Genomic DNA, 12,333 nt, shown 5'->3' on the forward strand with positions numbered 1-12,333 from the left:
AAATGTTAAAATAAAAAAAAAAATTGAAATTCCGTGAAATATTAAAAAAATTTTTCAAAATTCCCCGGCCCCGCCCCCTGACATCACACGTCACTCACAAGGCCGTGCCCGGTTTGGCGCCTTCGGCGGGGGGCGTGGCTTGTTTTGGGTGACGTCACCCGACCCGCTAAGGCCCCGCCCCCGCTGACGTCACCGCCGCCTCCGCCGCGCGGGAACCGAGAGAGAAAAAGAAAACAAAGGAAAAAGAAAAAAATAATTCCTTCAAAATGGCGGGTGCGCCGCCATCTTGGGCCCGAGGCCGCTGCCCTTCGCAGGGCGGAAGTCGGCGCCAGAGAACTTCCGGAACGAGGACGGCAGCGGCGGCGGCGGCAGCGGCGGAAAGGCCGGAGCCCAACATGGCGGCCCCGAGGCGCGGCGCCGCGGGTGACGTCACAGAGAAGCGCCGCAGCCGTGGCCGCGCGCGGCGGATTCTGGGGCGGCGAGTCCGCGGAGCTGTCCGGGCGCGGAGACCGGAAGTGCGGCCATCCTGGCCGGAAGTCCTTGGCTGGGGCCGCTGTCGCCGCCTCCGTTTCGGGCTCCGACGCCGCAGCCGCTGCCGCCGCGCGTGCGTCGCTCGTGCGTCTGACGTCACCAAGCGGGACCCGAAGGGAAGGGGACGGAGGGATTGACAAGGGGCGGCCCCAGGCAAACCGGAAGTGGCCGCTGTAACCCGAGGACCAAGTTAGTGGGGTCCGCAACGGGGGCGGGACTTCCGGCGGGGCGGTGCTGTCCATCACCGGGCACTGCCGGTTTCCCCGCCCGTGACTTATATTTCGAGAGCGCGAAAAAGGTCGCAGGCAGCGGAAGTGACTGCGCCGACACCGGAAGCGCAGTCGCACAGTTTCCCCCTTGTGAGTCTTCGGGATCCTGGCGGTTTGGGGAGAGCGGTGAGGGGCGGGACTTCCGGGCCGGCCTCGGCGCTGCCCGTCAAGAGGGGCACTTCCGGTCCCATTCTTTTTTTTTTCAACCCGAGCGACGGGAAAAAGGTCGCGGACCGGAAGTGACTGCGCCGACACCGGAAGCGGCTTCTCACAGATCCCCCACGTGAGTCCCCGGGGTCCTGGGGGTTTGGAAAGGGTGGTGTGGGGCGGGACTTCCGGGCGGGCTGCGGCGCTGCCCGTCAAGCGGGGCACTTCCGGTCCCATTCATTTTTTTTTCAAGTAAAACGCATGAAAAAGGTCGCGGACCGGAAGTGACCGCGCAGACATCGGAAGCCATTTCTCCCAGGTTCCCACGTGAGTCCCCTGGGTCCCGTGGGTTTGGGGAGAGCGGTGAGGGGCGGGACTTCCGGGCCGGCCTCGGCGCTGCCCGTCAAGAGGGGCACTTCCGGTCCCATTCATTTTTTTTTTTCAACCCGAGCGGCGGGAAAAAGGTCGCGGACCGGAAGTGACCGCGCCGACACCGGAAGCGGCTTCTCCCAGATCCCCCATGTGAGTCCCCGGGGTCCTGGGGGTTTGGAAATGGCGGTGTGGGCCGGGACTTCCGGGAGGGAGGGCCGCGGCGCTGCCCGTCAACCGCGGCACTTCCGGTCCGATTATTTATTTATTTTTTTTCAACCCCACCGGCGGGAAAAAGGTCGCCGGCCGGAAGTGGCGCCGGGAGCGCGGCCCACGTGACTCTGGCAGTCGGGGTCACGGGGTCACGAGGTCACGGGGTCCCCGGGGTCCCGGGTCGGGTTTAGGGCGCGGGAAACACGCGTCACGCGTGACCCGGGTTCGAGGGTCCGGTTTTATAATTTTTATTTTTGGGGTCACGCGTGCAAATTGCACACGCGCGTGCAAAGGTCAGGCGTGTGCGTGTGCAAAGGTCACGCGTGTGCGTGTGCAAAGGTCACGCGTGTGCGTGTGCAAAGGTCACGCGTGCGCGTGTGCAAAGGTCATGCGTGTGCGTGTGCAAAGGTCACGGGTCACGCGTGTGCGAGTCTCACGCGTGTATTTTTAAAATAATTTTTGGGTCACGCGTGTGCAGGGACGTGTTCGGGTCACACGCGTGTGCGCGGCCCTGACACGCATGTGTGTGTGTCCCCCCCCCACAGCCATGGCCCCCGTGCGCCTCTCCTTCTCGGCCGCCGGCTTCCTGGGCCTCTACCACCTGGGCGCGGCACACGTGTTGCGTGTGCGCGGGTCACGCCTGCTGCGCCAGGTCACGGGGGTCGCGGGGGCCTCGGCCGGGGCCCTGGTGGCCGCGGCGCTGGTGACGGCGCCCGAGCGGCTGGAGGTGAGCGGGGGGTCGGGGGTCACAGGGTTGGCACACGCGTGTGCAGAAGAAACGATCACACGTGTGCACGCACACGTCACGCCTACGTCATGCGTCACGCGTGCATCGCGCGTGTCGCGTGTTCCACGGATCCCGGGGTTCGGGGTGGCGTCCGGGGCGGGGATCATGGGACCCGTGTGCGCGCACACACGCGTGTTCTCCCGCAGCTCTGCACGCGCTTCGCCCTCGACCTGGCGAGGACGCGCGGCGGCGCCCGCTGGGGGTCGCGACCCCGGGGTTCGACTTCCTGGCCCGGCTGAGGTGAGCGTGGGGCGCGGTGGGGCGCATGACACGCAGGCACACGCGTGCGTGACGTCACGTGTTTTATGACGTCACATGTGTTTGTGACGTCACGCGTGTCTATGACGTCACGCTGATCCGCGTGACCCGCGACCCAGGGCCGGGTGTCGGCGTTCGCCTCGCGGGAGGAGCTGGTGCGGGTGAGCGCGGGGGCCCCGGGGGTCGGGGGTCGGGGTCCTGGGTGCACACGCGTGATGGGAAGCCCGGGCCGCGCACAGACGCACGCGTGCGTGTGAAAACACGCATCCAGGGAGTGAAGCACGCCGTGACACGCCACGACACACGTGGGTTTTGCCCCCCCTTCCCCCCGGTCCCAGTCGGTCACACCAATGCCGCGCACACGCGTGTGACGGGACTCACGCGTGTGTGGACGCCGCGCGTGGCCTCGGCGGCCGTGGGTTTCGCACACGCGTGTCGTCCGTGTTCTCCCGCTCCCCCCCCCAGGTCCTGCTCGCCAGCTGCTTCGTCCCCGTGTTCGCCGGACTCGAGGCCGTGGAGTTCGAGGGCGAGGTAGGCGGGGGCGTGGGGCGGGGTCACGTGTCCTGTGTTTCATGTTCCGTGTCCCACGTCACACGTCACATGTCGCATGTTCCGTGTTCCGTGTTCCGTGTCCGTGCTCACACGCGTGTGCCCCCGCAGGCCTGGACTGACGGCGCCCTCTCCAACGCCCTCCCCGTGCCGCCCGGCCTGGGCCGCGCCGTGTCCGTGTCCCCGTTCTGCGGCGGCGCCGTCGTGTCGCCCCGGGACCCCGGCCTGTGGGGTTGGGGTCCACGCGTGCGCATGAACAACCTGGAGGTGGCGGTGAGTGCTGGACACGTGACACGCGTGTTTTCACATGACGTGCGTGACTTCCGGTCACACACACGCGTAACTTCCTGTCCCGCCCCCCAACTTCTGGTCCACGTTCTCCCACCCATCACACGCGTGTTTTCCCATGTCACCTGTGACTTCCTGTCTTGCACACGTGTGACTTCCTGTTCCTATTGCATGACTTCCTGTGACACGCGTGACTTCCTGTCCCACCCCCCACCCCCATCCCGCTCCCCCACCCTCCCGTGACCCGCGTGACCCACGCCCGACCTCACGCCGACCACACGCGTGTTTTCCCGTGACTCCGGCCCGAACACGCGTGTTTTCCCGTGACCACGCGTGTTTTCCGCCCCCAGCTCTCCGCGTCCAACCTGCGGCGCCTGCGCCACGCGCTCTTCCCGCCCCCGCCCCGCGCTCGAGGCCCAGGCCCAGGCCGGCTTCCGGGACGCCGCGCGCTTCCTGCGCCGCGAGGGCTGGGCCTGGTGATCACAACACGCGTGTGCGCGGACACGCACACGGTCACGCGTGTGTGAGTTCGCGTGTGGTCGCGACACGCGTGATCGGCGGGGGGGAGGCGGGACTTCCTGTGCGGGGATTGATTGACAGCGTCGCCTTTTTTTTTTCTGTCTTCAGTTGTGAAATAAAAATTATAATTTCGAAATTTCAAAAATTTCAAATTTCAAATTTGGTTTTTTCTCTGAATTTCGGAAAATTTCGAAAATTCGCCTCCCGCGTGGTCCGTGTTATTTTTTCCCCGCTCAGTCCTCCTCGCCGCCTGGGGTGCTGACGGCTGAGTCCTCCGCGCCACACGGGAGACACGGACACCGAGCATGGGATTGAAATTAAAAAATTAAATTTTTTCCTCCCCAAAATAGTTTTTCAAATTCAAATTTGAAATTTTTTTAAGATTTTTTTTCCTTTTAAATTTTGTTTTAATTTTTCTTCATTTATTTGTTTCAATTTTTTTTGCCCCCCGCCCTCTGTGGCCCTGAAACCTTACGAGTCAACGTGAAAAAATTAAAAACAAATTAGAAAAATTTTAAAAATCAGAAAAGTAAGTTCTTTACCTTCAAAAATTTAACTTAAAAAAATTAGAAAATTTTAAAATTAGAATTAAAGTCAAACAATCGGAAAATTTTTTTTTTCCTGTATTCCCCCCTCTGTGGTCCTGAAACCTCACAAGGCAACGTAAAAATTGACAAAAATTAAAAAAATTTTTAAAATTTTTAAACCTGGGAAAATAATTAACAAAATTTTAGAATTAGAATTAAAATTTGAAAATTAAAAATTTGAACTAGAATAGAAATCAAGCCGTGGAAATTTTTTTTTCGCCCAAGAGCAGACGCTCGAGCCCAGGTCCTTCGTTTATTCTCGCTCTGCGTGAACGCGGGGGCGGGGGCGGGGGCGGGGCGGACATTTTCACAATTCACAAGTTTTTTTTGAAATTCATTTCTTCGTCCTTCACACACGGGGTTTTTTTGGGGGGGAATGAATGGGGGGGACGCAGTGGGGGGGGCGCGGAATAAATAACGGCGCGGGAGGAGGCGAAATAAATATCAGAAGGGGAATTGAAATTTGACAAAAAAAAAAAAACAACAACAAAAAATTTGAAATTTCTTTTGGAAAAAAAATAAAACAGAAAAAGAAATAAAAAGAAAAAACTTTAAAGTAAAACAAGAAATAAAAATAAAAAATATCGACAGGAAAAATAAAAATGGAGAATTTAAAAAAATTTTAAAATTCTACAAGGAAAAACAAAAAAGGTGAAGACCAAATTAAAATTGAAATTTAAAATTGAAATAAAAAATTTAAATAAAAAAACAAAAAAAAATTGGTAGCAAAGAGAAAAAGAAAATAAAAAGTGAAATATGGCGGCGCGTGGGCCTCACCCCATGCCATCACCGCGGGCACACGGACGCTGCACAAGGACACGCCATGCACATGCAGGCGACACGGGACAAACGGGGGGGGGGCTGGAGATGGATCACGGAACACGCGTGGTCCCATGAACATGGGTTGCGTCAATATACGTGGACAGGGACACAAGGGCCGGGCGTGATTGGCGTGTGTGCAAGCTTCCGTGTGCACACACGTGACGCTGCGCGTGTCTACGCCTGGGTGACGACATGAATACTGACGGCGGCTGGGGTCCCCGGGGGTCACGCGTGTTGACGTGTGCTTGCCCCGCGGGGGTTCACAAGTGTGTGTCTCAGGGGACAGGCGTCTCTGGGTTCGCATCTCGCGGTGCACACGCGTGTGCCGGGGTCGACACACGTGTTTCTTGGAAATTGCACACGTGTCAGGGCTCACAGCGGGCCCCCAGTGCCCCCGATCACGCGTGTGTGCGCGGGGTCCAAGCGCGTCTCCGCGTTCACATTCGTCTCGGGCTCGCGCGGGTCACGCGTGTGCGTGGCGGGGTTTATGGTCCCGCGCGAGCCCGTCCTTCATGTCAAACACTGAGTGTGGCGAAGCAGCAGTGGCAGGGGGCACACACGTGTGCAAAGTTTAACACGCGCACACGCGTCCTTCATGTGTGTGCAGAAATGTCCGCGTGGGCGGGTTGGGGTTGCACGCATGACGCCGGGGACCGTCCTCGTCCTCCGCGGGTTGGGGGGGGTTCATGTGAGGTCACGCGTGCAACCCGAGCACAGTTATGCGTTTTGTTTGCGTGTTCGTGTGTCATTAGCGTGTTTTGGGGTCGTGGTCGCTGGGAGAAGGTCGGGGCCAGGTTCACGCGTGTCCGTGGTCCCTCGTCGGCCTCCAGGGGGGTCACATGCTGTCACACACGCGACCTTACAACCGGAGATCACGCATATTGCACACGTGTTGGTGTATCCTTGGCATGTTCCTGGGTATTTTGGGTTTGTGGTCACTGGGGCGGGTGGGGACAGAATCACGCGTGTCCTAGGTCCATCCTCAGCCTCTGGGGGGGGTCAAGTATAGCCACGCGTGCACCCTGACCCCGGATATCATGTGTGTTGCACGCATGTTGTCCAGTTCTTGGCGTGTTTGGGGGTCGCAGTTGCTCAGGGAGGGTCTGGGCCAGAGTCACGCGTGTCCGTGGTCCCTTGTCGGCCTCCAGGGGGTCTCATCTGGTCACGCGTGCACCCCGACCCCGGATATCAAGCGTATTGCACTTGTGTTGTCGAATTATTTGCATGTTCTTGGCATGTTCTTAGCATGTTCTTGGCATTTTTTGGGTCGCTCTCGCCCGGGTCGGGTCCAACCCGGTTCCACGCGTGTCCGGGGCCCCCCCACACCCCCCCGACCGTCAGCGCCCGCGCCCCGCCCCGCCGTCCTCGTCGCCCGCGCAGTGGCACGCCAGGGCGGAGGGGGCGGAGCGGCAGCAGAGCTGCAGCCACGGCTTCCACACGAGGTTGGCGGGCGAGAGCTGGTCGGGCACGGCGGGGTCGAGCGTGCGGGCGTGGGCGCGGACGGCGCGGGCCACGGCGGCCATGACGGCGTGGTAGCGGGGCTCGGCGGCCGGGGTCAGGGGCCGGCGCTCGCCGGGGTCGCGCGAGAGGTCGAAGAGCAGCGGGGGGTCGTGGCGCGTGACGTGGTCGCCGTGGCAGAAGCACACGTGCGTGGAGAAGCAGCCGTTGGCGCCCGCGGGGTCGAACTTGGGCGTGAAGAAGAAGGCCTTCCACACGGCCGTGTCTGCGGGGCGGGGCGGGGCGGGGGTGTGTGGTCACGCGTGGATCATGTATGTATGCGCACATGCATGTGACACGCTAAGAACATGTCATAGACATGCGAACACGCGTGAGACACGCTAATATGTCAACGTTTGACACATGAAACACGTGTGGGCGACAGACATGCAAACAACACGTGTGTGACACCAAGCACGCCCACATACAACACATCAAACACGCGTGTGACACGCTAACTACATGTCATGGACATGCAAGCATGTGTGTGACACTCTAACACGTCAACATACAGCGCATCAAACCCGCGTGTGTCATGTATGTACGTGCGGACATGCGTGGGACACGCGAAAATGTCAACATGCGACACATCAAACACGCGTGGGTGGCGGAAACTTGCGCGCGAGGCCGGGGTGGGGCGGGTGGTCATGCGTGGGGGATGGATGGACGCGTGCACACGCGTGTGACATGCTAACAACATGTCATAGACATGCGAGCACGCGTGAGACACGCAGACACGTTCACGTGCAACGTATGAAACAAGCGTGGGTGACGGACAAGCGAACAACACGCGTGTGACACCAAGCAGGCCCACACGCAGCACATCAAACACGCATGCGTGGCGGACACAATAACATGTGTGGCGAGTGCTAACTAAGCGTGTTCGTGGTGTGTGCGGTGTGTGTGCTGCGTGCGAAGAATGTCCTAAGTGTGTGTATTAGGCATGTGCGGGCCGTGTTCAGAGCCTACGGCGTGGTGTAAGCGTGTGCTCGACGTATGCTAAGTATGTTGTATGATTTGTTGCATGATTTGAGCGTGTCCCAGGCATGGGTGAGGCGTGCATGAGGCGTGTGCTAAGTGTGTTCTAAGCCTATAGCATGATGTAAGCATGTGCTCGCACGTTGTGTGACTTGCTGCATGATTTAAGCGTGACCCAAGCGTGTACTAAGCATGTTGTGTGATTTGTTTCATGATTTAAGCGTGTGCATGGCGTGTGCTAAGCATGTTGCATGTCCTAGGCGTGTCCCAGGCGTGTCCCCGCATGCGTGTGTCGCTCACCGTTGGGCGGCGCCAGCGCACGGCGTTGAGGTAGGCGTTGCAGTAGTGGAACAGGAACTCGTGCGCCGACCGCGTGGTCCGGCCCCGCAGCAGCGGCATCAGGTCGCGCCCGTCAATCACCCTGCGGGGGGCGGGGTCGGGGCACACGCGTGTGCGCGGGGCGGGCGGGGCCGCGGGGAGGAAAAAAAACATGAGAAACATGCTCGGTCATGCGTGTGTGCGCGTATCGGGGTCCCGGGCAAGGCTGTCAATCACCCCGAGGTCCCGCCCACAGGAAGTCCGTCTCTCAAGCTGTCAGTCACCCAGGCCTCACACAGGAAGTCCCGCCCCCCATTTAAAAATAAACACGCGTGTGCGCGCCACTGGTCATGTGTTCGCACGGGGCGGCCTCACACGTATGGTCATGGGAGGAGGTCCAGGGATGACCTGTCTGTCACTGTGCCCGCCCACAGGAAGTCCCGCCCCCTCCCAGGAAAAATAAATAAAAAATAAAAATAATACAACACGCGTGTGCAAAATCCCAGACACACGTGTTCACAGGACGGCTGCACATGCATGTGCACGTGTCGGGGTCCAAAATGGGCTGTCCATCACCCCACGCACCCACCGACCCGCCCACAGGAAGTCCCGCCCCCAAGGGGCAAAAAAAGTTAAAAAAAATAAAAATAATATAACAGGCGTGTGCAATCCAAGTCACGCGTGTTCACTGGACGGCCGCACACACGTGCTCCCCCGAGGCCCCGCCCCCTGCCCCGGAGGCCCCGCCCCCACCCCGCCCACTCACCGGTCCGGGGGGAGCCCGGCCCCGCCAGGGCGGCCACGGTGGGGAAGACGTCCATGTTGCTCGTGGGCTCCGCGACCTCCGACCCCGCGGGGAGCATCATGGGGAAGCGCACGAGGCCCGGCACGCGGATGCCGCCCTCCCAGTTGTTGGCCTTGCCGCCTGGGGGCCGCGCGCGCGCGCGTGCGGGGGAGACACGGGAAGAACACGGAAAAAACACGTGAAGACACAGAAAAATGTGAAAAACATGAGAAGAACACGGAATCACACGCATGTGTCCGTGGGAACACGCGTGCACGCATGGATCCGTGCACCGGTGGACAGTTCCACACGCGTGAGGGACACGCAACACGGAAAAAACACGAGAAAAACGTGATCATTCGCAAGTGCGTACAAGAACACGCATGTACGCATGGAGTCGTGCACCTGTGGACCGTGCACACGCGTGTGCGGCCACCGGCACCAGCCCCACACGACGCATGCGTCTCCTGAAACCCTGATCTGAACCACACGTGTGCACGGCGAAGTCACGGGTGCATCGCGGTCCATCAGTGTCCGGGCACACGCGTGTGCGTGTCGTCATTCGCCGTGGTCCACCAAGCCCATGGCGTTCGTCACGCGCGGAAACACACGTTTGATCATGCGAACACGCGTGTGCGCTTGCAAATAGGTAAACCTGTCCACGTTGCTCACGCGTGTGCGCGTGTAAACCTGTCGACCGGGCCCACGCGTGTCTCCCGCCCACCCTCACCCTGCTCAACCCGTTATCAATATCCCGCAGATGCCACGTGTAACACACGGAATCTCACGCTTGCACATGTGTGTGCACGTGTGTAAGCGTGTGTGTGCGCGTGTAAGCGTGTGTAAGCCTGTGTGTGCGCGTGTGTGCGCGTGTGTAAGCGCGTGTAAGCGTGTGTAAGCGTGTGTAAGCGTGTGTAAGCGTGTGTGCGCGTGTGTAAGCGTGTGTAAGCGTGTCCCGCGCCCCGCTCACCCCGGAAGATGCCGTTGCTGCCGCCGTGCACCTCGCCCCGCGCCGTGACCTCCTCCACGTGTGCGCCGTGGTCGGACGAGAAGTAGACGAGCGTGTGGTTGGCCAGGCCCAGGCGGTCGAGCGCGTCCAGGATCTGACCTGCGGGGGGTCGGGGGGCACACGCGTGTGAGCAGGGACGGCGGGGCGGGGGGTGGGGGGTGTTTGCATTCACACGCGTGCGCACACGCTGACACACGCTGACACACATGCGTGTGAGAAACACGCTAGGACGCATGTGTGGCTGGACCCAGAGCGGGACCGGAAGTCCCGCCCCCATTGCTAGGAAACCAATTTGATAGACATCTAGGGACCAATAAGAGTGGGACCGGAAGTCCCGCCCCCATTGCTAGGAAACCAATTTGATAGACATCTAGGGACCAATAAGAGCGGGACCGGAAGTCCTTCCCCAATGGCTAGGAAACCAATTTGATAGACACCAGGGACGAGGAATGGGACCGGAAGTCCCTCCCAAATGGCTAGGAAACCAATTTGACAGACACCCAGGAACAAGAACGAGACCAGAAGTCCCTCCCTAGTCGCTAGGAAACCCTCTTGACTGACACCCAACACCAGAGCGGGACCGGAAGTCCCTCCCTAGTCGCTAGGAAACCCTCTTGACTGACACCCAACACCAGAGCGGGACCGGAAGTCCCTCCGTAGTCGCTAGGAAACCCTCCTGACGGACACCCAGGACCAAGTGCAAGACCGGAAGTCCCTCCCCAATGGCTAGGAAATCCTCTTGACTGACACCCCTGACCAAGAGCGGGACCGGAAGTCCCTCACCAGTCTCTAGGGAACCCTCCTGACTGACACCCAACACCAGAGCGGGACCGGAAGTCCCTCCCCAATGGCTAGGAAACCAATTTGATAGACACCCGGGACCAAGAGCGGGACCGGAAGTCCCTCCCTGGTCGCTAGGAAACCCTTTTGACTGACACCCCCGACCAAGAGCGGGACCGGAAGTCCCTCCCCGGTCGCTAGGAAACAATTTTGACAGACACCCCCAACCAAGAACGAGACCGGAAGTCCCTCCCCAATCTTTAGGAAACCCTCTTGACTGACACCCCCGACCAAGAACGAGACCGGAAGTCCCTCCCCAGTCTCTAGGAAACCCTCTTGACTGACACCCAGGACCAGAGCGGGACCAGAAGTCCCTCCCTAGTCGCTAGGAAACCCTCTTGACTGACACCCAACACCAGAGCGGGACCGGAAGTCCCTCCCTAGTCGCTAGGAAACCCTCTTGACTGACACCCAACACCAGAGCGGGACCGGAAGTCCCTCCGTAGTCGCTAGGAAACCCTCCTGACGGACACCCAGGACCAAGTGCAAGACCGGAAGTCCCTCCCCAATGGCTAGGAAATCCTCTTGACTGACACCCCTGACCAAGAGCGGGACCGGAAGTCCCTCACCAGTCTCTAGGGAACCCTCCTGACTGACACCCAACACCAGAGCGGGACCGGAAGTCCCTCCCCAATGGCTAGGAAACCAATTTGATAGACACCCGGGACCAAGAGCGGGACCGGAAGTCCCTCCCTGGTCGCTAGGAAACCCTTTTGACTGACACCCCCGACCAAGAGCGGGACCGGAAGTCCCTCCCCGGTCGCTAGGAAACAATTTTGACAGACACCCCCAACCAAGAACGAGACCGGAAGTCCCTCCCCAATCTTTAGGAAACCCTCTTGACTGACACCCCCGACCAAGAACGAGACCGGAAGTCCCTCCCCAGTCTCTAGGAAACCCTCTTGACTGACACCCAGGACCAGAGCGGGACCGGAAGTCCCTCCCCAGTCGCTAGGAAACCCTCCTGACGGACACCCACCACCAGAGCGGGACCGGAAGTCCCTCCCCGGTCGCTAGGAAACCCTCTTGACTGACACCCACCAGCAGAGCGGGCCCGTATGTGCACACACATGCGCTAACACGCTTACACACGCGCTAACATGCTAACCACACGCGAACACACGCGTGTCCCCGACCCCCGACCCCCGGCCCCGCTCACCCACGCTCCAGTCCATCTCCTCGGCCGCGTCCCCGTAGGCCCCGTGGCGGCTGCGGCGCGCGAAGTCGGCGCCCGCGAAGTGGGCCGTGTGCACGTGCAGGAACGACACGAACAGCAGGAAGGGCGCGTGCGCGTGCCTGGGGGGTCGGGGCGGGGGTCACGGGGTCACGGGGGGTCACGGGGGTCAGGGCCGGGGTCGGGGGTCACGCACGCACACGACCGGCAACGTCCCAACCCTTCCGTGTCATCCCGTGACCCCCGACCGGCATCATCCCAACTCCCCCCAATGCTGATCCGTGACCCCCAAACCCCGCCCCTGACCCCCGACCCCTCTCACCCCGCCCCTTGACCCCAAACTCCACCCCTTGACCCCGACCCCCGTCTCTCATCCCCCCCACACCCCACCCCG

The 12,333-nt window shown here is 60.4% G+C and overlaps 1 protein-coding gene across 1 annotated transcript; it reads left to right on the top strand.

The window, feature by feature from the left end:
* Positions 1-678: 678 nt before the first annotated feature.
* LOC114689006 (patatin-like phospholipase domain-containing protein 4) lies at positions 679-3,654 on the top strand. The gene is made up of 8 exons (XM_037199232.1): positions 679-890; positions 1,013-1,083; positions 1,201-1,274; positions 1,399-1,469; positions 2,075-2,256; positions 2,463-2,550; positions 2,792-3,105; positions 3,235-3,654. The coding sequence occupies exons 5-8, from the start codon at positions 2,077-2,079 to the stop codon at positions 3,652-3,654; spliced, it is 1,002 nt and encodes a 333-aa protein (XP_037055127.1). The 5' UTR covers positions 679-890; positions 1,013-1,083; positions 1,201-1,274; positions 1,399-1,469; positions 2,075-2,076.
* The last annotated feature ends 8,679 nt before the right edge of the window (positions 3,655-12,333 follow it).

The sequence above is a fragment of the Peromyscus leucopus genome, chromosome X (genome assembly GCF_004664715.2).
Source record: "Peromyscus leucopus breed LL Stock chromosome X, UCI_PerLeu_2.1, whole genome shotgun sequence".
NCBI classification, from domain to species: Eukaryota; Metazoa; Chordata; class Mammalia; order Rodentia; family Cricetidae; genus Peromyscus; species Peromyscus leucopus.